The 26579-nt window shown below is 44.6% G+C and overlaps 1 protein-coding gene across 3 annotated transcripts in view; it reads left to right on the top strand.

Annotated features, from left to right (window-relative positions):
* The window catches only part of ADCY8 (adenylate cyclase 8), a 218688-nt gene that overhangs the window by 57892 nt on the left and 134217 nt on the right, over positions 1-26579 (top strand). For all 3 annotated transcript variants that reach the window (XM_029923740.1, XM_029923739.1, XM_029923738.1), the window contains exon 3: positions 22284-22414. In XM_029923740.1, coding sequence (XP_029779600.1) covers positions 22284-22414 — 131 coding nt within the window. The remainder of the gene's footprint in view (positions 1-22283; positions 22415-26579) is intronic.

Below are 26579 nucleotides of genomic sequence, written 5' to 3'. Positions count from 1 at the left end.
GTGGCATTGCTATTCAATCAGGTTAGTGCATCAGGGAATGTAGACCAAGTGCTAAGTTAGGTACCAGGAATTAACAAGATGAAATTTTTTAGACAGAATTTCTCATGATTAACTGGAGTTTGGCAAGCTTGGCACTTTCTAAATTATCTTATAGTTACATGTAGCCTGTCTTCTATATTTCTGCTAAAATTCAAGTTTCTTGATCATTGGAGGACTCAGGTTTTCCCTCCTAATATCTAGCCTGGTTTTGAACAGCCCTCACACTCAGCCCAGAGCCTGACACAGGGCTTGATCCCACTGAGCCACCCAGGTGCCCTGAGGCTGAATTGATTTTAAACAAGAAGAGAGAGAACCAGACTGAGATGTTTGCAGTGGGAAAAGATGGGGAAGCCAAAGGCCATTGAATTCCACCTTCTGTTTAAGGAGTAGTTTGTGTTTGCCCAGAGTTAGAGGGGACTCAAGAATGAACGTTACATGCTATTTTCCAGGTAAACTCTGCTGATTATGATACTTCTTGTTTTTTCAAATATAAATGAGAAGTGTTTAATTGTTCTTTTCATGAGCAGAAAATTGACATCAGCTCATCACTGAACTCCAGAGTGAAAAGTGACGATTCAGATCAATGGCTAGGGCATTTTATAGGCTCGGAGGAGGGAGTCACAGAGACCACATGCCCACACCTGACCTGAACACTCTCTCCAGACAGTTCATGCAAAGTGCTGAAGGGCCACCTACCACATTTTCTTTTTTGGAGCAACATTGACAGCATGCTCCTTTAGATGCAGCAGAAGTGGTATTTGCTGCTTGTGGTCCTGTATTAATAGAGAGGTTGGCCTCAAGCCAGTTACATCTCTGAGCCGCAGTTTCTTCACCTGTAAGATTGTTTTAATAATTCCTACCTCGTAGGATTTTTGTGCCCATTAAGTGAGCTAGTACACAGGAAGGTCATCTTTTAACTATAACTGCACTTCAGATGGAAGTGATTGTTTTTTAATTTTTTAAGTATTGTATTGAAAGAGGATCAATAATCTTCTGATAACGGTGCCTGTAAGGGGCTCCTTCTTTAAGTTTTAGTCAACCGTTTAGCCTCCAAATTAGACCTTTCCCAATCACTATTGACATGATGTTCTTTTTTTTTTTTTAATTTATTTATTTTGAGAGACAGAGACGGAGCACAAGCAGGTAAGGGGTACAGGGGGAGAGACACACAGAATCCAAACGAAGCAGGCTCCAGGCTCTGAGCACAGAGCCTGACCCGGGGCACAAACCCATGAACTATGAGATTTGACATAGGATGTTCTTGAATAAATGTGAAAAGTTTGCTCGATATCAAGATAAAACATAGTCAATACTTCACAAATTTCCATGAATGAGTGTTATGAAGCTCTTGTAAATTACTAATTAAATAGACCCCAGAATCATAACCGTTGAATCAGAAACTAAGAATTCCCAGTGACAGATTCTCATCATTCGGGCTTGGGCACAAATGTATCTATCCTTAATTAGAATGCCTTCCCTGAGTGACACCGACCCTCTCCATGCTCCCTGCACACAGGTATGTTCTGTCACCCGCCCAGTTTTCCTTTCTCGGTAGAACTTAAATCTACCTGAAATTACACTGTGAATACCTATGCATCCTTGCTCCCAACTACTGTGTAATTTGGTCAAAGCAGGGATCTGATGAGTCTTTTCATCATGTCTCCTGAGCTTTGAAACATGTTTATTAAATGAATGAACGTTTTCAGGGGAAAAAGAAAGCAAGAACTCATGGTGTTGGGAAAAGTGTTCAAATAGCCCGGGAAGTATAGATTACGGCACAGTTATAAATAGGTATCTGTGCGAACAGCTGCCTATTAAGACTCGAACTAGGCAGTAATTTGTGTTCTCTATCCATGTGCAGCCACGGGCTGGGTGGTGCTCATGCCGTGGGCATCTTCCAGCATTTACAGTAATAGAAGTTGGCTTACTCAGAATGAAGGACTGTTTGCTAGCTGTTGTGAAACTAATGAAACTTAAGCTTCAGGACCTCTCACTTCAAAGGTCCTTCCAAGGCTCTCCAAAAGCTCATGGCATGAGTCTAGTTACTATTTGCGATCTTTTTCTTTTCTTTTTTTTCAACTAAGTGACTTTAAAAAAATTTTTTTAATGTTTTATTTATTTTTGATACAGAGAGAGACAGAGCATGAGAGGGGGAGGGGCAGAGAGAGAAGGAGGCATAGAACCGGAAGCAGGCTCCAGGCCCTGAGCTGTCAGCACAGAGCCTGACGCAGGGCTCTAACTCAGGAACCTGAGATCTGACCTGAGCCGAAGTCGGAGGCTTAACCGACTGAGCCACCCAGGTGCCCCACAATGTTTTTCTTAAAAAGGATCCTTTCAGGGGCGCCTGGGTGGCTCAGTTGGTTAAGCGTCTGGCTTCGACTCGGGTCATGATCTCACGATTCGTGGGTTGGAGCCCCACGTCAGCTCTGTGCTGACAGCTAGCTCAGAGCCTGGAGCCTCCTTCATGGTCTGTGTCTCCTTCTCTCTCTGCCCCTCCCCTGCTCATACTGTCTCTCTCTGTCTCTCAGAAATAAATAAAAAACATTAAAAAGAAAAAAAGAAAAGGAACAACAAGGATCCTTCCAGGGGCACCTGGGTAGCTCAGTTGGTTAAATGTCTGGCTTCAGCTCAGGTCTTGATCTCACGGTTCTTGGGTTCAAGCCCCGAGTCAGAGCCTGGAGCCAGCCCACTTCAGATTCTGTGTCTCCCTCTCTGTCTGCCCCTCTCTTGCTCACACCATGTCTTTCTATCTCTCTCAAAAGTAAACATTAAAAAAATAATAAAAAAGAGGATTCCTCCAAAGTATTGAAGTCTGATGACCCACGAACCTGGATCAGGCCACCACCCCTGCCCCCTTCGAATGGATGGAATGTTCTCTGTCCCCACTTGACTTTCAGGACCTACGCCTCCCCCTTGTAAACACCAAGTGACTACTGTCCTCAGACATGGAAACCGATTTGAAAATGTACATGTTCTACTGAACTTGTTCAAATATTTATGGGGCAAAAACTTAACGTGGAAGTCTTTTCTACACCAAGATTTGCAGCTGTCCAAAAGATATGTCTCCTTTTGACACATTGAAGCAATCGTTGGTAGCTTTTGTAACAGCTTCTCATCGCCAGTGGTAGCATGTTGTTACACCAAGTTTTGAAGTTTCCGTGGTAGGACAGAAATTTATCAGAATGGAGGGGAATATAGCTGAGAGCCTACCAATGACAAGTCTGTCCATGACTTCTGGGTTTTTTTTTTCCTTTGTTAGAATTTCAATGGGAAATTTCTTTCTAAGAAAATCCTGACTGTGCTTATAAGCAACTTAACTGCTGTCTGGATGGTGGAGTCAGATAGACCTGGTTTTGAGTCCCAGCTTTGTACCTCAGTAGCTGCAAAAATGTGGGTGAAGAATGTCACCTGATGAGCCTCAGTTTCCTTTTCTGTGAAATTGGAATCCTCAAACATACCTTCTTGACTATTGTGAGACTTATTTAACATAAATGTTTGTGGTGTGCCTGAGGATCTGGTCCCTCAGATCTCTGCTTCCCCGTCCCCAGATCAGGACTTGTGTCCCCAGAGTGAGGGCTTCTCGTTTCTGTGACAGAGTTTATTGAATTGAACCATCGGGATGTCCCCGCATCTTGGATGCCCCACAGGCTTCATGTTCTTTGGGGCCGGAGTCTGATTCGGCTCCCAGGAACATGTTCCAAGCCTGGCATGCACCTGCCCTCATTACCATTCATTGAAGGACATTGAATTGAATAATTCAATAGAGCCAAATATGCATACTTTTTTGGTGTGTAATGGAACAGTAGATGGATGTGTGGTGTGACATTTGCAAACGTGTAGTCAGGAGGATTTCCAGGGCATACGGAGTTTCTCCTGGCCAGATGACTCTTAGAAAGGATTTTTGAGTGTCGATGAGGCTATAAAATGCCTTCCTATTCCTCTGTCCATTGCTGCAATTAAACCAGAGGACTTTTGGAGCACCTGGGTGGCTCAGTTGGCTAAGCGTCTGACTTCGGCTCAGGTCATGATCTCACGGTTTGTGAGTTCGAGCCTTGCATCAGGCTCTGCACTGACAGCTAGCTCAGAGCTGGGAGCCTGCTTCAGATTCTGTGTCTCCCTCTCTCTCTGACCCTCCTCTGCTCACACTGTCTCTCTCTGTCTCTCAAAAATGAATTAAATACATAAAAAAATAAAAACCAGAGGACTTTCCTTGTCCATTGGCCTTGCAGGAGGGTTAAATCCTCTCTTGGGACCCCAGTGTTCCTCCTTTAGATGTTGTGGACCAGCCTCGAAGTCACTGTGACAGGCACAGTGTTAACTATGTCACTGCCACGGCTGTTAGCTCCAGAGACCACCACCTCCTAGGTCTTCCCTGGCAAAAAGCAGACAGTGGCCACTTTCTGGACCACCACGAATCTTGTGACTGGACACTAGAAGCCTGCCATTTAAAACTCCAGTATCTCCATGACCATGACGGACAGCAACCAGAGAGAAGTAGCTGAAAAATAGTCTCTCACTCCCCTCCACACTTCTAGATCTTGCAGGAATGCGTCTAATTTGCAAAATCCAAATTATGTCCAGAGCTGCAGGATTTAGGGAGATGCAGGAATGAATTCTCTAGCCTCTTTAATTCAGAAAGGAGTTTCTGGGGCCTTTCCACACTCGGATGGCAACTCCCAGTATGAAGCTCATTTTACTTGCTGGTCTCATACCACAAAGGCATAGATGTAAACCAGAGAAAGTATCCATGAAACCACATTTGCCGGCTGTGTCTAATCCACTTGATTTCAGGTCCACGATTGTGTCACAAGCTCCAATTTAGAAAATGCTGCACTGAGGGTGCCTGAGCGGCTCTGTTGGTTAAGCATCTGACTCTTGGCTTTGGCTCAGGTCATGATCTCACAGTTTGTGAGTTTGAGCCCCACATTATCTCACGGTTCGTGAGTTTGAGCAGAGCCTGCTTGGGATCCTCTCTCTCCTTCTCTCTCTGACCCTCCTCTGCTCTTTCTCTCACTCAAAATAAATAAACTTAAGAAAATGCTACACTAGAGGTTGTGGGTAAAGGCCACCATGCTCCTCGTATGCCCGTCCAGTGGACTCTCTAGTCCCTCTGGATGAAGTCTCTGGGTTATCATTCTGAAACCTCAGGATCCAGAAGCCCATGGGGCAGCACCCTGAGAGCAGGGTGTCTGTCCCTCCTCCATAATGACTATAAAGCACAGGAAGAAGGGCAATTAGAGAGCCCAACAGAGGACAATGAAGCAGAAAACTGAATGGTACTTTGGTGGACACGGTGCTGCCTTCATCTACAGACAGAGGGGTGGCTTTGGAAGCACGTGGTACACAGAGTCAAGAGTATTCAAGGTAGCCCTGGCTTTTGTGCCTTACTTACCAAAAGTTTAGCCCAGGTCTGCCACTCATGATTTCCTGGGCAAATGTTTTCATGTCTGAGCCAATATACTTATCTGTAAAATGGGATAATAAGACCCACTTTGTGGCATGCCCTTGGATAATATATAATATCTCTTATTTTTCTTGACTGTAAAAGAGACTTGGCTCCACCAGCTAACTGTAAGGATAACATAAAATAAATTGTGAGATAATTGTCACACACAGTGCTCAGATGTCAGTCCGTTTCCTAGTCATTTATCCCAATCAACCACCTTGTCTTTCCATATTGGTTAACTTGGAGTATTCGTTACCTTTTGCGTTATAATGACCCCAAATGCAGTGGCTTAAGATAATCACCATTATTTAGCTGACAATTCTCTGGCTTGGCTGGAAGTTCTTCAGACTTCTGGTGAGGGTCTCCAGTCACCAGGTGGGACTGATGTCTGCCAGGGATCTCTGGCAGCTTCATGCACACATCCGGCAGTTGGGCCAACCAGAGACCAGCACATCTAATTCTCCACCACATGGTCTCCCATCCTTCAAGGGGGAGCTCAGGTGCATTCACGTGGTGGTCTCAGGAGTCCAAGCACCGCAAGAGGTAATAGAAGTCCCAGTGAACAAGCACATTTCCTGCCTTCGCTTGTGCCATATACACTCTTGTCCATTGGTCAAAGCAAGTAACTTAACCAAGCCAAGAATCACCACGGGAGAGTACCCCAGGGGAATTATTATGCACACATTTACATACAGTCTACCACATTTAGTAACTTTGGGCTGTCCAGGATTCCCCTTTGCCAAAGCTCCACAGAACACTGGACCACAACCACATCCCTCATTTTTCTCCCCACCTGTAGGTTTACAGCACCCAAGAAAATGTTTGTTGTAGATAATTGCAGGTTATCAAAAAGGCCATGTTGAAAGTGGATGTTCTAATATTATTTATATTAGATACATCTTGTATTAGATTTTTATATTAAAACTTTTTCTGGTCCATTTTGGAAGGTTAAAGTGTAGAAGGAAAGGAATGTGGGGGAGGAAAGGAGAGAGAGAAGCGATCAGTGTTGGTTGACCTCCCACCACACTTCAGAGACTCTCCTGTCACTTCCATGAGACCCTTGCGGTACCATGGAGGGCTCCTTCTCATTCCCATTTTCCAGATAAAGAACGTGACGCTCCAGCAAGATCACTCAGTGAGAAAACAAATGCAGACCTAGCCTGTCTTCCATCAGAGCAAAATCTCTCCCTTCTCTCAGGTAGCATTAAAACCAGGCTGGTAAATATGGAACCCATTCCTGTGATTTCCTAAATGTCCACCAGAGAAAACATTTTTCATTTTCAATGAGCAGAACATATTCACCTCTGACTGCAAAACAGGTTTATAAATATGAATGGATCCCTAAGAGAATATCAAAGTATTTTGGTACCATTGATATATTTAAGAAATATCATTTTTCAGGCTCAGGAAGCCATTCCAAAATAGACATCTTGGGACTTTTAAGATTTTATTTTTAATGTTGCCTTATTTCTGCTTTCATTGTTATAACCTTGCTAGTTGTTTTGTCCTGACAAAGCCAAAGGAATCAAAGCCTAAGTTGTGTGTGTGTGTGTGTGTGTGTGTGTGTGTGTGTTGCAAATTGACCCCAGCCCTGTTGACAAAAAGAACATAAAGTTTAGCAAAACACATGATGAAAAACCGTAAGACCTAGATACCATATGAATGTAGGTTTACCATATACCACATACCATGAAGAAGCTATATTGACCTATACACACTGGGATTTCTGTTCTCCCAAAATGTTGAAGACCAGGATGTTCCAGGCAATAGAACCTGCTGGTTAATACACAGTTACCGTGCAGGTCAGCTGTTCTCAAACGAGGGCACTGACAGCTATCGGCTGTTTGACAGTCTGTCACTATAGACTGCGTTCTCAATTGTTCTAAACTCACCTATCTGTTTCCCTTTTGTTTTCCTGCAATCAGTCACCGTTCCTCAGCCTGTGCATCTCTGAAAGATCCAGTGTGAGTCATTCATGAAGTACATCAACTGACATTTACTGAGTGCCTGCTGTGTCCCAGACACTGCTCAAGGTACTCACCATCCTTGCTCTCATGGACTTAGGGGGAGATGAGAAGAGATAAGCAGTGAGCAAATGAACAAAGGCATAACTGTGAAATTACTCATCGGGAGCAATGCCATGATGATAGTTGAGGTGACGAGGAGATTCTGGAACACTACTCCAGATTGGGATTTTGAAGAACTGAGGCCCATGGGAAAAGGCAAATTAAACAAGGATCTGGGGGAAGAACATTCCAGGCAGAAGGAATACCTAGCACAGAGGCCATAAGATGGGAACACGCTTGCCATGTTCAAGAGCAGAATGGTTCATGTGCCTGGAGGATGGTGTTTATTGAGATGAATGATAGGAAATTGGGCCAGAGCACATATCTGGGTCAAGTAAATTTGGATTACTATTGCTCATCCAAGTGGATGTGTCAAGTTTAGGCAGTTGGGTGTAGAGTTTAGAGTCCAGTGGACAGGTTAAGATTGAAATAAAGTCTTTGGAGTAGGTCAATGTATGTATGGCATAGAAAGCCATTTCTCTAGAAGAGCTGATCCAGAAGGAAGAAAACAGGAAGAAAGGTGATGCTGAGCTCTGGAGTTCCCCAACGTATAAAGGTGTGGGTAGAGGAGAAACAATCAGCAAAGATGTCTATATATATATATATATATATATATATATATATATGAAAACAGCCCAACAAAAACGACAAATCAGAAAAGCAAGGTGGATGGACTGGGACCAGAAAATGTTCCAAGCAGGAGGAGTGGGTGACTCCCTTCAGTGGCTGCCAGAAAGTCATAGGAGATCCACAAGTGACCCATTCTTCCTGGATGTAGAGTGAGAGAAGCCAGACACAAAGGAGAACATGTGATTCCATTATATGAAGCTCAAGACAGGAAGACCTGAGCTCTATTGCTGGGAGCACCTCATCTTTCACATCTGTTATCCCGGCCTCTCTTTGGAGCAGGCAAGAGCCAGGTGGTGCCCTGTGCTGATGTTTATTGTACCGCTATTAATATTACATTGCACCAGTTCTCAGCCTCTCAGCCAACTAGACCGCAAGTGTAGGGGAGGCAGAAGTGAAGATTATCCCCCTCTTTGCCCAGTGAAAGGCACAGCAAAAGTCTGCCACTCATTCATCTGTTAGTACAAGCTTGCTAAATAACAGTTCTCCAGATGCATGAGTGAGTAGTGGGTGATATTCCACAATAGATTATATGAAGACATGGAAACACTTGTGCCATGAGAGGCAGTCCCAGGTGATCCTCTGTCCCTGAGGAAAGAAGGAACCTAAATCAGGCCATGTAGCGCACAGCTACATGGAGCACTCACTCACTCATGGGCCCAGACACCTGGGTTTGCATTCAGGTGCTGCCTTTTTGTGCCTCATTTTGTGCCTTTGACACAGCTCTCTAGTGTCTCTGTGCCTCAGTTTCCATGTCTGTAAAGCAAGGATAATAAAGTATCTTTCTCATGAGTTGTGAGAATGAAATGAGATGATTCGCATCCAGAGTTTGACACATCATGCCAACAGGTAGCAGTGATGGTGGACAAATCATATTTTGACAATATGATTGCTATTCTTCCTTAGGCATTTGCTTTGTTAAATAACGTGTTCCCTCCTCCTTGAAGGACTAGTGACTGGTTGGAGAACACAAGGGGCTTTGTGGGTGCTGTCCCATTCTGCTTCTAGGTCTGGGTTCTGTTCACAAGAGCATGTTTAAATTGTGGAAATCGATCCACCTATACTTCTAGGATAGGCACATCTTCCTCTATGTAAATTACACTTCAGTTACCAATAAGAATACCAGTCCTTCAGTGGTTCCCCTTAGGTTTCAAGATGAAGTTCCTGTTTCTTAGCTTAGCACACAAGTGCCTTTCAGATCTGGCCCTTATCTTCTCCACATTCAACTATTTGAAGCACTATGAGTACATCATCTGTTACATCATCATGGCTTCACTCAGACGATTTCTTCTACTCAAAAACCAAAGCTCAGCTCAAGTACCACTTCTTCCAGGAAGACTTCCCTGACTGGGTCAAGATGTCCTTAATTGGACTCACACTGTCCCTCACCTCCCATCCATCACTGCACTTACCACGCTAATATCTTTCTGTTCTTGTCTGAAGTTCAGTAGAGCAGCAACCATTTTTTCATTAAATTGTGTCATTTTGAGGAAGAGCTTGAAAAATAATTGATGAATGATTACTTAAGTAAATAGATGAATAATATTTAAAAGAATCTCTTTTTCAGATTGATGACCATAGAGAGATGGAAATGGAAAATGACAGAGCTGGAATTTTTTTAAGTTATTTATTTATTTTGATAGAAGGAGAGTGCATGCTTGCATGCAAGTTGGAGAAGGGCAGGAGAAAGGGAGAGAGAGAATCCCAAGCAGGCTCCACACTGTCAGCACAGAGCCCCACTCGAGGCTTGATCTCACAAACTGTGAGACCGTGATCTGAGCTAAAATCAAGCTTAACCAACTGAGTCACCCAGGTGCCCCTGGAAATTCTTTAGCACAGATTACACGGACTTCTCTGAGGATGTACATTGATGCCCTGGCCAGTCTTGATTTATTCACACTTAACTCTGTTGTAAGAGGTGCCCTGTAACTGAGAGCAAACTTTTACTTCTAAACAATCAAAACAGGAGTATCAAATGCAAAGGATAGGACACATCTAGCTCTGTAACCAGTAGTTTATTACTAGCATGGAATGATTAACATGACAATAGCCACCTGTTAGCACAGCAACAAGCAAGAGATATTTAGTAAGCATTTATTGGGTTCCTACTGTATACCATAGTATATGCTATCCAGGTAGAATTCAGACTTACAGGTTTGGTGACTCTGGAAGGAAAAACTGAGGTCTGAGAAGTGGTTTTTGTGGAGCCCCTCTCTGTATCAGGTATTATGTAAATTATCTCCATTCAACACCCTCTGGGGTGGGTGTTGTCAACTCAATATGAAGAGATGTGGCTGTGTAATCACACAACTACTAAAAGACTGATGAGGAGTCCAGAAGTCCCTACGTGTCTAAAATATAGATTCTCCCATCCCCTCAATGCCAGTTAAACACAGCAGCGGGAGCTGGTATGCAGGGGTGTGGAATGTTTGTTGGGGCGGGGGGGAGGGGAGATCAGCGGATGCCTAAGGAAGAGGCAGAGAGCTCCAAGCCTGGTCTTTCTCAGGTCTGAGAAAGATGCATTTGTTCATGACTCTCTACTTACCACTCTGTCTCTTGCTGCACCCCACATGAGAAGTTTTAAAACCCAGAAGCAGCTCTTTGTCAAGCAATTTCCTTTTGGTGCGTGCTACGTGAGAGGCAGTGTGGTGCTGGTCTGGGATGGTTGAGGTTTTGAGTGATTTTGTGCTGGGGAGCTTGTCTGCATTATTCCTGGAGCCATGGCAGTGGGTAAGCTGTCTCTGCTAACACTGCACGTTGTTTCCACTGCAGCATAGAAAGACTTTATAACTCTGTGTCCTTTGTGCTGTTCAGTACGTCCGCCAGTGTTTCTGGGGGTCACTGAAATGACCACAGTTAAATAGAGAACACAGAATACTTTTGGGTTCCTAGGTCACTCTATGAGCAAGAATATCTATCTATCTATCTATCTATCTATCTATCTATCTATCTATCTATATCTTTATCTGTCTCTCTATATACATATTAGATATTTGTACTTAATATATAATTTATATTTATTTATATCTTTAAATTTTTTTAATGTTTTATCTATTTTTGAGACACAGAGAGACAGAGCACAAGCAGGGGAGGGGCAGAGAGACGGCGAGACACAGAATCTGAAGCAGGCTCCAGGCTCTGAGCTGTCGGCACAGAGCCTGACGTGGGGCTCTAGTCCATGAATGTGAGATCATGAGCTGAGCCAAAGTCGGCAGCTTAACCAACTGAGCCACCCAGGCATCCCAATATATCTTTGCATATATGTATATGTATATGTGTGTGTGTGTGTGTGTGTGTGTGTTTGTGTATAAACATACACCATTTTTCCTCTATGTCATCCGTTGTGCAATTTCAAAAATTTTTTGGAGAAATTTTCAGCCTATATACAATAACAGTACCTTCCCTTTATTTCTGCCTCGCTGCCGCCTGCGCTGGCCCACATTCATATCTGCTTCCTTTGACAGAGACATGGCACAATTATATCACCTATTTTCTGTCTGTCCCCTAGGCTTGCAATCCATTCTCTATAGTCACACAAATAATTACATTACTTCTTTCTCCTCTCCCACTTAAAAAATCAGTGGCTCCCTATTCTCCTATGACCTAAACACCAAATTGCAGTATGCAAAGGCCATTCCAGACTGTTCCCAGTGGAATTCTCAAGTCTCTATTCTGATTAGTGTTTCACAGAGGACCTTCAACCATGGTGAACTCACACACAAACTTGTCATCAGCTGTCAGTCCTGTGTCTTTGCTCATTACCTCAATGGTCTTCTCTAACTCTAACTGGCAAACCCTTAATTTTTTTAAAGTTTTATTTATTCACTTTGAGAGACAGAGAGAGGGCATGAGCAGGGCGAGGCAGAGAAAGAGGGTGAGAGAAGGAGAGTTCTAAGCAGGCTGTCCACTGTCAGCACGAAGCCCAAAGAAGGGGTAAGGCTCACCAATCATGAGATCATGACCTGAGCCAGAGACAAGAGTTGGATACTTAACTGACTGAGTCCCCCAGGTACCCCTCCTATCTTTTAAAGACATGATGATATCCTGCTGGAATATCTCACCTTCTGTGAAGCAGGCAGAGCCAAGTTCAATGCCTGCCTTTATACGTAAGAAATTCAGATTCGGAGACATCAAGGAGCTCGCCCAAGATCAGACAGTGAGTAGGCACAAGCCAGAAAGGGACTCAAAATCACATCTTCCAATTGTGGATTTCCGATATATATGTATATAGCCCAGTGCTTCCTTGCTTACTGTTTTCTGTGTCAGAGAAAAGTGGTATACCTTATGTGAAAGAACCTTCTAACATTCCCTTAAAAGACTGAAATCCTCAAGCTGTTAGAAATGCTTAAAAGAAAGATTTTTCAAGAGGGGATCCTTGGTGGCAGATTTGCCACCTAATGTCTCCTGCATACAGCAAATGCATTCTTTTTTTTTAATTAAAAAAATTTTAATTTATATTTGAGAGACAGAGAGAGAGACCTTGAGCAGGGAAGGGTCAGAGAGAGAGGGAGACACAGAATCTGAAGCAGGCTCTAGGCTCTGAACTGTCCGCACAGAGCCTGACATGGGGCTCGAACCCATGAACGTGAGATCATGACCTGAGCAGAAGCCGGACACTCAACCAACTGAGCCCCCCCCCCCACAATCCCGATGCCTCAGCACATGCATTCTTTATTCCTCAACATTTGATGAAATTCCCTTCAGGGGAGCTCAGCATCATGCCTGACTATCATATTGCCTTTGGTATATCATCTTATTAGCAGACCCAGGAAATGGCTTCCTTTCGATGCAATAATGTTAGAGGTGTTGGGGCACCATAGGAGGCCCTCAGCTGTAAGTTGACATGCGTGTGCTAAGCGTTGGGGAGGGTGGGAAACTGATGGTGAGGGCATGTGCTGCCCTATCATGGGTCATTCCACATTCAAAGCACTAATAATTGTGGGGACGGGGTGACTATATGCCAACTCTACGAAACAGATGCCTGGGGAGTAGAAGGGAGTATTTTGTCACTGACAGGGTTTCAAACTGAAACATGAATGGTAAATGGTAAATGGTGATGCTAATAAAAAATAAAGCAATTGTCACTATTTTACTATTGTTTAAAATTCCCTGCAGCCCAGGGACTCCCTCATTGCGCACACCTGGCACAGACCACTTCGTTTCCCCACTCCTGTGGTATGTGCTGCTGTCAAGCATGTTGATCAAATGTGTCTCACGGGGTCCCAAGGATCACCCCATAAGGGAGCTGCTATCATTTTGCACATGAGGAGAATAGGCTTGGAGAGGTTAAGTCATCTGCCTAGGGACACACAGCTAAGTTACAGGATCTGAACCAAGGTCTGTGAAGCCAGGGCTTTGGTTGGCTTTGTGCACTGCAGTCTCCCGGCATACAGTAGGCGTTAAGCAATGCTTAAGCAAATCAAAGAATAAGGAAAGAGCTTTGCCTAAAAGCTATTAAATGAAGGGACCTCGGAAAATCTTAACTCCTTAAAAAGATAAAAAGAAGAAAAACTTCCCTGAAGCCTGAATTTTGTTAACTCATTCTTTGCAGTGTGTTCCCTGTCGTGGACTCCAGACTAGAGAGTTAATGGTAGGCTATCCTCCTTGAGCTGGCCGCTGGAATGAATTAAAGCATATCGGATGACTACTGCTATTTATTAAGCACCTACTGTATGCCAGGATCTGTAAAAGGGCCTCTAGTATAAACAGCATCCTGGGAGGCAGACAGTACTATTCCCATTTTGTAGATGAAGAAACTGAGGCACAAAGGGGTCAGAGAGGTTACTGTGGTCACAAGGCAAATCAGCTGTTGAACTTAACTCAAGCTCACCTGACTCCAGCTTTTAGTTTTATATTTCTGAGCAGAACCAAAGAATCCTGGGGGTCTTAGACCAGCACCACGGAGACATGGGTGGTTTCCAGACTCTTCAGTCTCCTTGCTGAATCAACCTGAAGTGTATGCAGAACATGCCTTCAGGACCCAGCTCAACAACAGCTTCTGCACAGCTCACGCATATCTTCCAGAAGTAGTAGCCATGCAGGGCACCTGGGTGGCCCAGTCGGTTAAGCATCTGACTTCGGCTCAGGTCACGATCTCATGGTTTGTGAGTTCAAGCCCCACGTCAGCCTACGTGCTGACAGCTAAGAGCCTGGAGCCTGGTTCCAGTTCTGTGTCTCCCTCTCTCTCTGCCCCTGCCCCACTCATGCTCTGTTTCTCTCTGTCTCAATAATAAATTAAAACATTAAAAAAATTAAAAAAAGAAGAAATAGTAGCCATGCTGCATGAACATTCTATAAAATCCCTTTAAGATACAAACTCAAATGCCAGAGTCGAGATTTCTGGTAATAAAAATGTAAGACATTTCAATTTTTACAAGTGTGGCTGAAGCTTTTCATTGTAGTACGATTGCCTTTGTAGATTCTATTCATTCTCCTCGTATTTCCTGTGTAACATTCCTACTTGAAAAGCTCTAAGTTTTTGCACCAGTGCAGTTTAAGTTCTGAAACAATGCTTAAAATAGAGCATGGCTGCCAGTGAATTTCATCAGCACGTGGGCTGTGGTGACACTGTACTAGATATCATCTCATTCTTTTACAAATACTAACTCAACTCTACAGCCCTGGAAAATTGATGCTGTGATCACCAGCTCCAGTTTACAGATGGGGAGACTGTGGTACACATCCCAAGTCACAAAGTTAGGAACTGCCAGAGCTAGGGTTCGAAGCCAGAGCCCCACCACCGGGACCATGACCACGACTGCCCCAATATCCTGTCCTTTCCCTTCCTTCACCATCTCTCCATGCTCCCTGCTCTGCACCCCTGTCAAAGCCAGGACCTTTTCCATGGGCAGGTGTTTTTCTTTTGCTCATCCCTTCCACACATGTGCGCTGGCTGCTGGTGTGTGCACATGTGGTTTCTGCCATGTGCCCCAGTTTGCTAGGACTTCCTTTCTCCCCTTTGTACCCAACCCATCTCTTTCTCAACAGTCACTTCAGTGATGATCATTCTCTTTATTGTGCCCCCGCATCTCTGACCGAGAGCCTTAGGTGAGTCTGGATGTGTGACTCCTTATGCAGACATGTTAAGTCTTTTCTGTTTTCTTCCAAATTTTTATGCAAATGCTAGGTAGTTAACATACAACGCAGTGTTGGTTTCAGGAGTGGAGCTCAGTGATTCATCACTTATGTACAACACTTATGTGTAACACCCAGTGCTCATCATAACAAGCGCCCTCCCAATATCCCCACTCACCTCCCTCCATCAATCCTCAATGTGTTCTCCATCTTTAAGAGTTTCTTATGGTTTGCTTTTCTCTCTGTTTTTCTCCCTTCTCATTCATCCCATTTATTCATCTATTTGGTTTACTAAATTGCACATATGAGTAAAATCATATGGTATTTACCTTCCTCTGACTGACTTTTTCCTTAGCATAATATGCTCTAGCTCTATCCACGTCATTCCAAATGGCAAGATTTTATTCTTTATGGTGGCTGACCATATATATATTCCATTATATATTCCATTATGTGTATGAGTGTGTCTGTGTGTGTGCCTGTGTGTGATCACATTTTCTTTCTTCATTCATCAATTTAAGGACATTTAGGCTTTTCCATAGTTTCGTTATTCTTGATAGCATTGCTAGAACAGCGGGTTGCATATACTTCCAATCAGCATTTTTGTATCCTTTGGGTAAATACCTAGTTAGTGCAATTGCTGGGTCATGGAGTAGTGCTATTTTCAACTTCCTGAGGAGCCTCTGTACTGTTTTCCAAAGTGGTCGTACAGGTTTGCATTCCCACCAGCAGTGTAAGACGGTTCCCTTTACTCCACTTCCTCGCCAACATCTGTTGTTTCCTGTGTTGTTAATTTTAGCCAGAGAGATGTGAGGTGATATTTCACTGTGATTTTGATTTGTATTTGCCTGATGATGAGTGATGTTGAGCATCTTTTCATGTGTTCATTAGTCATCTGGAAGACATGTTGAGTCTTGAACTGAGCAAGAATCTTCTTAAACTGGCCAAAGATATAAGGGATAAGGACCAAGAGCTCTCAGTGAACAAGAAGTGACAGAGAAGGATGAAGCCAACTTGGAGAAGTGGAGGTCCACATTTAAAGGAAAGAGTTATTGTGTATCACCTTTGGTTCTCAAGACTCAGCCTGTGTTTTGCTGTTAGATTCCATGAGACATCACAGTATACTTAGGATAAAGCCTGAGTTTTCTGAAGCAGAGTTGGATATCTAGCCGTCAACAAAGGAAGCCGGATAATATGGTCACCCTTTCCTTACTAAGCCTGTGTTGAGCTCTGAAGGTGGACAGAACACCGCTGTGGCTCTCAAAGGCTTCATGGACAGACATCAAAACAAGAATTGTAAGATTGCTTCAGTTGAAGCCATCCAGATGAGCAATTGCTTGATGAGTTGGAAAAGTGGGTTAAAATGGGGAATTCTGAAAAATTGTACTTAAACCTTTTATTTATAACTTAAACATAAAATAGCAAATCCATTGTCTGATCTTTTCATATAAACCCAACACATTTATTTTTAGCTTAGATCTGTTGTTTCTTATTGAGACTGTAGCTAATTGGGCATCAGTCAAGACTACTACTTCCTTAAAATGGAGCAAGGATTTTAAAGGACTTGTAACATTATCAGAGTGCCTTTTGAATTTTTATTACCTTTCCCACAAATATTCATTCATGGCCACCTTGCCCATATCTACCCAAGATTTTAGCCACTCAGCATTACCGAGTCTTTACAAAGCATTTGATTGCGTTTGCATACACAGTATCACTTGTTCCTACTTGTTTTAAATTTTTAATTTAATATACAATGAAATAGAGTGAGTGCACCAACAGATAAGCTGACACAATGGCATTTTTGAGCAAGTCCAGTAACTCTTGGCCAGCATAAGACTACATAGGGAATAGAAGCCAAGGACCTTTGGAAAGCTCCTATTGAGCTGGGGGACATTCAGCCCTGCAGTGCTCAGCTGATAGGTGTGAGGGACGCACTGGAAAAAGTGGACCCACTGAGTCAGGTGATCCAGTGAGTTGGTAAGTGCAGGTCAACCAGGAGAGGCACCACTGCAGTCAAGTGGCACAGGGGGCTGGTTCAGAGGCTGGTGAGGGTTGCAATCAGGACAGACGTATGTAGGTCTACATGGCATAGGACGATTCAGGGTGGGGGGCTTCACGGAAGCGGTGTCACTTCAGCAGACCAGTGGAGGAAGGCATCCCAGGGACAGGTCCATTGTGATCAGAGGAATACATGGCTCATCTGAGTAACGTTGGGGTTTAAAACACAAGGGATGAGCCCATGCCTTATTCTTGAGACTAAACACCACATGTTTAGTCTGCAGGTCAAGTTCTCATCCCTTGCTCTTGGTCTTGCTGAGTCTTGATGACAAACAGTAGAAGCTCAGCCCTTGCAGCTCTCGCAAGGCTGCCCAAGACCTCATCTGTGGCTTACAGCACAGTCCAGCCCCACGTCGCTGGGTTATCTGCCCGCGCCATTAGTGAGAACCTGCTCCTGACTCCCTGTCCTAGTGCTTGTCAAGCTCCTTCCAGAACCCTTCACGGGACTTCTCTGCTAGCACAACTCTCACTTCTCGTACCTGTACTCCTTGAGATGGAGCCTGTAAGTCCCTCATGGAATTCAGGATCCCACCTGCTGGTTCACTCCTAAAGTCATAGCAGCTAACACATTGTCTACTGTTGAATCTCAGTAAAAATGTGTTGAGTGAACTAGTGAATGAATTTCTGAAGAGACTGGATCCCCTAGTTTCCATACATGCTGTCCCCCGGGGTCTATAGCACCTTCTCTAGCTTTCCATAGGACTGGCTCCTTCTGCCCCTCACATCCCAGGTTCAGTCACCTTAAGGAGTCCTTCACCGAGCATTCAGCTAAAGCTGCCACCAGTTCGCCTCCCTCTTGAGCTGCATTTTCCAGCTTTGGAACATTGACTCTACAGAGGCAGGGGCTGTGTCCATTCTTGTTTTCTGCTGATTCTCCATGCCCAGGTTGGCAGCTGGCACAGAGCACCTACTCCTGGACACAGTGAGCGAATGAATAAATAGATGAATGATGACCCAAGTGTCTGTGGAAAAGAACATGGGCTTGAGTCTTCACCATGCGCTTGCCAAGTGCATGACCTTGGGCTGCCAGATTTCATCTAAACTCTTTGAATCTCCATATCCTCGTGCGTTCAATGGGATGAGAATTGTAACTTACTCCTTCCTATGATTAACAGGAAGTTCCAATCAGATACTGGATACAAAGCATTCTGTGTGCTACAGCATGAGTGGTCAGTAAAAATAAGATACTGTTTATAACCCCAGGAGAACTCTGTTCCCAGCACCTAGACTTTCACTGCAGTTGTTACCCCTGCTTTGCCCACCGTGGAGACATGTCATTGAGAGGTCTCTCAGTTTGCAAGACCCTGGGAATGGTGAGTTCATCTTAAAGGCATTCGGAATCACTGCTGCATATACGCCCAGAAAGGCTGCCTCCATGGGGGGCCTGTGTTCTCTCCCCCAAGACTATGATCTACATAAAATAAAGCTCCTGAATCCCTCACCATTTTTCACCTGGACTCCCCCAGGGGCCACTGTAGCAGTCGATGCCCTGAAACATGCTGGTGACATGAATAGAGCATGTCATGTGAGAAGAAAGGCAGTGTCTGAGCACAAAGGCCACCCTGGCCACAGTCTGACTCCAGGAGACATTGGTACCTCTGATCTCCAAAGCCGGCAAATCAGATATTGTGCCTGAGCAGGAGCTGGGGATTGTATTAAGGGGCCAGCTTTCCCATTTCCTTTCTGATTGTATTTTCAGGGGGACTTGAGTGAACAGATCTGAGAGAACCAAAAGTGCTGAAAATGAGCTTTTGTAAATGTTTATTTATTTGTTTTGAGAGAGAGATAGAGAAAGAGAGAGAGAAAGAGAATGGGTGGGGAAGGGCAGAGAGAGAGAGAGAGAGAGAATTTCAAGCAGGCCTCATGCTCAGTGCTGAGCTCAACACGGGGCTCAATCTCATAAGCGTGAGATCATGACCGGAGCTGAAACCAAGAGTCAAATGCTTAACCAACTAAGCCACCCAGGCACCCTGAAAATGGGCTTTTAGAAGTAAACTCCAGGTGGGATCCAATCATCTTCCATAAAATGCTTTACAAAGGAGGGGAACTGCAGGAACACCACTGACTGGAGGCTGGCAAGTCTGGGTGCTGGTGAGTTTTGCTATTAAAATTTTAGTTTTAGGGGCATCTGGGTGGCTCAGTCGGTTAAGCATCCGACTTCAGCTCAGGTCATGATCTCACGGTTCATGGGTTCAAGCCCAGAGTCGGGCTCTGTGTTGGCAGCTAGTTCAGAGCCAGAAGCCTGCTTCAGATTCTGTGTCTCGCTCTCTCTCTGCCCCTCCCCTGCTCATGCTGTCTCTTTCTGTCTCTCAAAAATTAATAAAACACATAATTTTTTTTAATTTTAGTTTTAAAGTCTCCCATGAAAGACTTGCTGTCATACTTTGAGGTGAGTGTGCATTGCCACCTACAGAATCTGCCACCTACAGAATGATCATTAGGTCACCATCCCAGAATCATGGGATTGCGCCCCACATCGGACTCTGCCCTGAGTGTGGAGTCTACTTAAGATTCTCTCTTTCTCTCTCTCTGCCCTGCTTGTACATGCACTCTTTCTCTCTCTCTCTCTTAAAAAATAAAACAATCTGTCTAGCAAATTATCATCTTGTGCGTGGACTCTGCTGGCCACTATAGGGGGTCCAGTCATGAGCTGGGCATAGTCTCTGTGTTCTGTGTGTTCACCCTTTGGTTAGGAAGTATTTCTCGAGTGCCTACCATTTAAGGCACTGAGGGTCCCTCGAAGCCATGATTAACACCTGCTCCCATCCAGCAGCAATGCATAAGTAAGGCCACGGGTACCTAGGAAGTTGGCAGATAGCGCTGATGAGCAGAAATGGGCGTGATGCAGGGGCATTTGCAAGAAGCATGCTTCTCAGTCCCACTATGAGACAATCTTCAGGAGGGGAGAAGCCTCATTCTATGAAACTCTGTGTGCCCTTCACTAATAAAGCCCTTTGCATGGGAGCCAAGTGAAGTAGAGCAGAGGGGAGGGAGAGGATTCATGCCAGGCCCATTACGTGTTTTATTTCATTGAATTCTCACAGCAACCCTAGGCAGCAGATGATTTCCTTGTTGTTTGTCAAATTAGGAAACTTGGACACAGAGATTAGAGAGCACGCCTAATGCTACGTGACTATCAGCAATGAAGACGGGGTCCAGGCTCCAGTCACCTGCAAACCCCAGGGCTCTCCTACCTCACCAAGAGTCCTACCAGAGAATCACGTGATAAAGGATGGCCTCCTGGCACTGCCATGTACAAGAAATTTTATCCCTCCTGGACTCAGTCCATGGAATGCCAGTGATAATCTGTCCCGACTTAGTGTCAGGGTTTCGCAAATGGATGGTGAAAATCCTTAAGATCTATAAATCACTAGGAAGGTATGAGAAAGTTTGATGTTTGGAATTCACCTGTCTTCAGTTCAGCTCCACATTGCAGCAAACTACAGCAAAGAAGCCAGATCCCTCCCTAGTTTCCATAGCACAGGTCCTTTTAGGATTTTGTTCTTCTGGCCAGTTAATCAGTTGTCTTGTTTTCATCTACCACGTTGATCACAGTGGAAGAATAATCTTCTCTCAAGTGTTTGGTCCCTGCTTTCAGACTGTGTGTGTCTCATTTCCTCTCCTCTTGATAAACAGGTAGTGCCTCTTAGCCCTGGTTTTGCTGTATGGCCCCCATTTCATTAATCATAGCATGTTGTCCCCATCAGCCAGTCTCAGAGCCTGGCCATCCGCAGTCACACCCTCTCTTTCTCCACCCATCTCAGCTGCCAGTCATCTGGGTCTGGTGTCAGCATCACCTCTCACCTGGACCACTGAGCAGCTCCCCCAACCGGTCTCTCTGCCTCTACCCTGGGCCCCCACCTCACATTTCATTTTCCAAACCACTCCCAGCATGATCTTTTAAAATGTAAATCCATTCGTCAGGTGATGGACATTTAGGCTCCTTCCATGTTTTGGCTATTGTTGACATTGTTGCTATGAACATTGGGGTACATGTGTCATGCTGAGTGAAGTAAGCCAGGCAGAGAAGGACAGAAACCATATGTTTGCACTCATAGGTCTAGCAGGAAAACAAGAGAGACCTAATGGAGAACCAGGGGGAACGGAGGAGGGAGAGAGAGTTGGGGAGAGAGAGGGATGCAAAACTTGACAGACTATTGAATGCTGAGAATGAACTGAGGGTTGAAGGGGAAGGGGGAGGGGGAAAAAGAGGTGGTGGTGATGGTGGAGGGCACTTAAGGGGAAGAGCACTGGGTGTTGTATGGAAAACAATTTGACAATAAAATATTATGGAAAAAATTTAAAAAATGTAAATCCATAATGTCTTCCAGTTGTAGATGGAATTAAATGCCAACTTCTTACACAGGCATGGGAGATCTGTCTACACATGCAACTTCATCGTTTGTCACCCCACCCCTCTGTCCCCAGCCTCCAGCCACACAATTGCCCTTTTATTTTATTTTTTTTTTGACATTTACACTTGCTGTTTCCTCCCCGTGGACCTCTCTTCTTCTTGTACCACACAGGGCTGGCTCATTCCAGTCATTCAGATTTCAGTTTAAGTGTCAGGTCCTCCAGAAGGTCCTCCATAACCTGACTTGAATTGTGTCATCAGCCACCATACTCTGTGGTCATGACCTGTTCTTGCATGGTACTCGTCATATTTTTTGAATGTGTAGGGGTGCATTTGAGTGGGTAATACTTAATGATTTTTATCACTGTTAGGATGTAAGCTTCACAATAGGAAGACCCCATCCATTTGGATCACCACCAACTACCCAGCATCCTGCACAGGGCCTGGCAAATAACATGTACTCAGTAGATACCTGTCACGTTCAAGAATGGTGTGAAGTTAGCAGTTTCCCAAGAAGGTCAGCCAAGAGCCCCATGACTTCTACGTGGGTGCACGCACCCATCTCAGACTTGCTGGTCAGCCTAACAGACTGTCCCCCTCCATTGTTTTGTTCCAGGAGCGGCTCGTGCTGTCTGTGCTTCCGCGGTTTGTCGTCCTGGAAATGATCAATGACATGACCAATGTTGAAGATGAGCACCTGCAGCACCAATTCCATCGGATCTACATCCACCGCTATGAGAACGTCAGGTGGGAAACAGCGTCCTTACCCCAGCTCTGTGCATGATGCGTGTGTCTAGCTGCTCTTGTCAGACCTCCTTGACTTCTGTCTGTATGAGTGTCAAGTCTTTCTTCATTTGGTTGATTAATTCATTAAACAGTGATTATTCATCATAGAGTTCATTTCCAAATTGAGGCTTGAGAAGAATGTCAGAGAACTACAATTATGTTCACTTGCTGCTTTTTCATTTCAAGTGGGAAGGCAAAAGCCTTTTACATTATGATTGAAAAAATAATTCCAAAATGCAACCTGGTGACTTCAGGGGTGATCACGTTGGTCTCCTCTTTATATTATAACTTTCTTTAAAACAACATAAAATAGGATTATAGCTTATTTTTTTTTGCAAACATATTTGTAGCCAACCATCCAGCCATCCACCCATCCATCCACTTGCCTACCCAGCCAGCCAGCCAGCCACTCACCCACCCATTCATTCATCCACCCATCCATCCACCTATCTATCCACTCATCCATCCACTTACCCACCCATCCATCCATCCACACATCTATCCACTCACCCACCCATCCACCCATCCATTCACTTATCCATCCACCCAGCTACCCATCCATCTACCCACCCACCCTTCCACCCCTCCATCCCTTCATCCATCCATCCTCCGAGTTATTTTTCTTCCTTGTATGTGACATCGGGCAATTTACATACTTGAATCTCAGGACCCTTCTCTAGAAAATGGGCATTTTAATAGCCACCTTGCAGGGGCTTATGTACATAATGTGAGTGAAGTTATACACAAAACATAGAATAGAGGTAAGCATCCAGTAGAGCATTAGGCATTAGAAGATGGTTTTAAACACGCTTCCTAATTATAAGCAAAAAGAACCAAACCCTGGTTGACTCAAGTCTGTTAAAAGGCTGCTCAGTGGCTCATAGAGTACCTGGGGAAGGATGGAGAGGCAGACTCAGCAAATGAGCCAGAATGAAGCCAGAGCAGAGCCAGAATCACAGAGAGCACTAGGCCAGGGAGGAAGCGGCCTCCACTGTCCATGAAGAATCCACTGTTTGTGCTACCAACTCCCTCACTTTCCCCAGCACAGCTGCCATCTCTTGAAATCCTGGGTAGCTCAGTTGGTTAAGCCTCCGACTTCGGCTCCGGTCATCATCTCACGTTTGTGAGTTCCAGCCCCATGTCGGGCTCTGTGCTGAGAGCTCAGAGCCTGGAGCCTGCTTCCGATTCTGTGTCTCCCTCTCTCTCTGCCCCTCCCTGCTCATGCTCTGTCTCTCTCTGTCACAAAAATTAATAAAACATTAAAAATATTTTTTAATAAAAAAAAGCAGCCTTTTGTCAAACAGCAACTCCCATAAAAGATACTCCCCAGCTTTACAAGTCGGTCCCATCGATAATGAGAACTCATCAATACCAATTGTGGAAAACAGGCTCAGGGAAGTACCTGTAATTCTAAGATAGTGTTGGCTTCTATTTTTAAAGTGAGTAAAGGCTGTTAATGGATCATATAAAGAGGAAGACCTAGGGCAAGGGAGGGGGTGGGGGTGATAAGTAAAACCTTCCTACAAGAGATGATTCTTATTTACTTTATTTGAAATTGAGCCAGTTTAGGGAAGAATCTCAAAGAAAGGAATCCCCAGACACAGGATTTGTACAACTGAAGGCTGGACAGTAAGATCTATCTATATCTATATCTGTAGATAATATATAATATATATGTTATGTGTATGTGATGATTATTATATGACTGGTTATCATTATTACATTATATATCCACATATAAAAATAGGAAAAGAAGATTATGCAAATGCCTGTCACCATGGAGAAGGCAGGGGGCGGGGAAAGGAGACAATTACCTTTAATAAAGAAAAAAAGGAAAAACATACACAAGCCTGCACAGCCATACCAACGTATTCGGGAGCCTTAGGCTCAATCAAAGACTTGCTCGGTGTTCTTTCTGCACTGATCGGTTTACAGGGCTTCCCTTAGTTGGGAACAGCTAAAGACAGCTAAAGTGACTTCTCCCCTCTCCACTTCCCCCTTTTTTTTTAAATCATTAAACGAACTTCTTACCCTGGAGACCACCTTGCAAAAGCATACACGACACAAAATTAGAATTGGGTTGCTGCCCTATACCTCTCGGTGGCCTCAGTCCACGCCAAGGAGTCGCTTCTCACAGAAGAGTCTGCAGACACCTGCTGTCACACTGAGCGTCTCCAGTCTCCAGCCGTCATGGAGCCTGGGCTCCGGGGATGCCCAGAGCCTCCCCTTGCCCCCGCCCCCATACTGGGAAGACAAACTCTGGGAGGGACGGGGTGGGGGGGCCCTCTAGCCCGCTGCTGGGATGCTGGCTGCTAAAATAAAACCAGCAATGAGAAAAGCACCGGCTGCTGTCCCCACTTCCCCAGTGCCCAGAGCACACCTGCTGCGGCGTGGGGATCATTTTTTAAAAATTATTTCCAATCCTGTCTGTCTCTTCAGGGCAACCACCTCCGTTCTTTCTCATTCTTCTCTGTTGCTTTTACTGTTGTGGTTGTCTGGTGATCCTTCCCTGAAAATGGTCAGCTGTAAACATCTAACCCTTGATTATATTTCACAGAATTCTCTGCATCCTGTCGCGTATGTAGACGTGCGTATGTCAGTATGGTGTATGGTAAGAGGTGCCGTGCTCAGGGCCCTTACCATGCTCATGCTCGGGGGACTGAGCCAGGGGCCCAGGCTTCTCATTCCAGAATGCATTCTCTGAGCCACATTCCCTGCTAGACTTTGGTTGTATCATTTCATCCTTGGGGACCTCAGATTCCTAATCCAAAACCTGAATTGTTTGAAATGAACAGAAGTTTGGACCCTTATGTTGATTTCAGCTCTGTGTATCTGAGACTCCAGCAGAATCTCTCCCAACCACTTGGTGGCCAATTTTATTTCTCTTATTTTCTTTCATATGTTTAAGACACTTACATTATTTAGGGTAATACTGTCTGCTCACTGCTAACACTCCTGGTCAGTGGGTGACTTGGGGACAAAGCCCCTCCCCTGGGCATCAGTGTTTTGGGCATTCAGCTCTTGGAGGGAAAAAGAGTAGAAAAGGCACACCTACCTCTTCACCACCTAGGCCCAGAAATTGTGTGTGTCACTTACGTTCAGATTCTATTGATGAGACGGATTGCCTGGCCCCTCACAGACACAAGAGGAGAACAGAGTGTCAGGCTCAGAGGCCTTTCTTGGTGACAGGAAAGGATTTGGTGGACAGTTAGCCTCTCTCCCAAAGCTCCCTTCACCTTCCTCTTGCCCATCCCCATGACATACACATGGGCACATTTGCCAGCACACCTGGTTTGGATTTACTCAGGAGACTTCCTGGTGTTACAGTAGACAGTTCAGTGAACCTTCATCAGGGATCAGAAAACCCTCAATTGTCTACCCAATTTCTGGGTTAGCTGTTATTTCTGGCTAGCCCTGTCCACATGTGCAGTCACCACATTCTTCATGTAGCCCAGAGTTTCATGTGCAAGCAAAATACAATTGAATGCATCCAGAGAACCTGTTGGCTTTTAGGGCCTGTCTGCATAGTAACCTATTAAATACTCTCTGATTCCCAGAAGTTTCCTCAAGGAGTTTTATACCCTTCACTTACTGAAGACTGTTTTGTGATTTAAAAGGTACCTATGGGCAGGGGAACCTAGGTGGCTCAGTCGGTTCAGCGTCCAACTTCAGCTCAGGTTATGATCTCATGGCTTCTGAGTTGGAGCCCCCAGTTGGGCTCTCTGCTGTCAGCACAGAGCCTGCCTCAGATTCTCTGTACCATGCCCCCCCTCCAGCTTCCCTACTCTCTCTCTTTCAAAAATAAATAAATATATTTTTTTAATTACCTAGGAGTACCTGGGTGACTCAGTTGATTAAGCATCTGATTCTTGATTTTGGCTCAGGTCATGATCTCATGGCTCATGGGGATCGAGCCCTATATCAGGCTCCATGCTGACAGCAAGGAGTCTGCTTGGGATTCTCTCTCCCTCTCTCTCTGCCCCTTCCCTGCTAGTTTGTTCGTTCTCTCTCCCTCCCTCTCTCTCTCTCTCTCTCTCTCTCTCTCTCTCTCTCTCTCTCTCTCTCTCTCTCAACATATAAATAAACTAAAAAATAAATAAATAAAAGTTACCTACTTATAGGTAAT

This window comes from Suricata suricatta, chromosome 15 (assembly GCF_006229205.1).
Source record: "Suricata suricatta isolate VVHF042 chromosome 15, meerkat_22Aug2017_6uvM2_HiC, whole genome shotgun sequence".
Classification (NCBI taxonomy): domain Eukaryota; kingdom Metazoa; phylum Chordata; class Mammalia; order Carnivora; family Herpestidae; genus Suricata; species Suricata suricatta.
The sequence above is the reverse complement of the archived record's forward strand: the minus strand, read 5'-3'. Positions and strand labels throughout refer to the sequence as shown.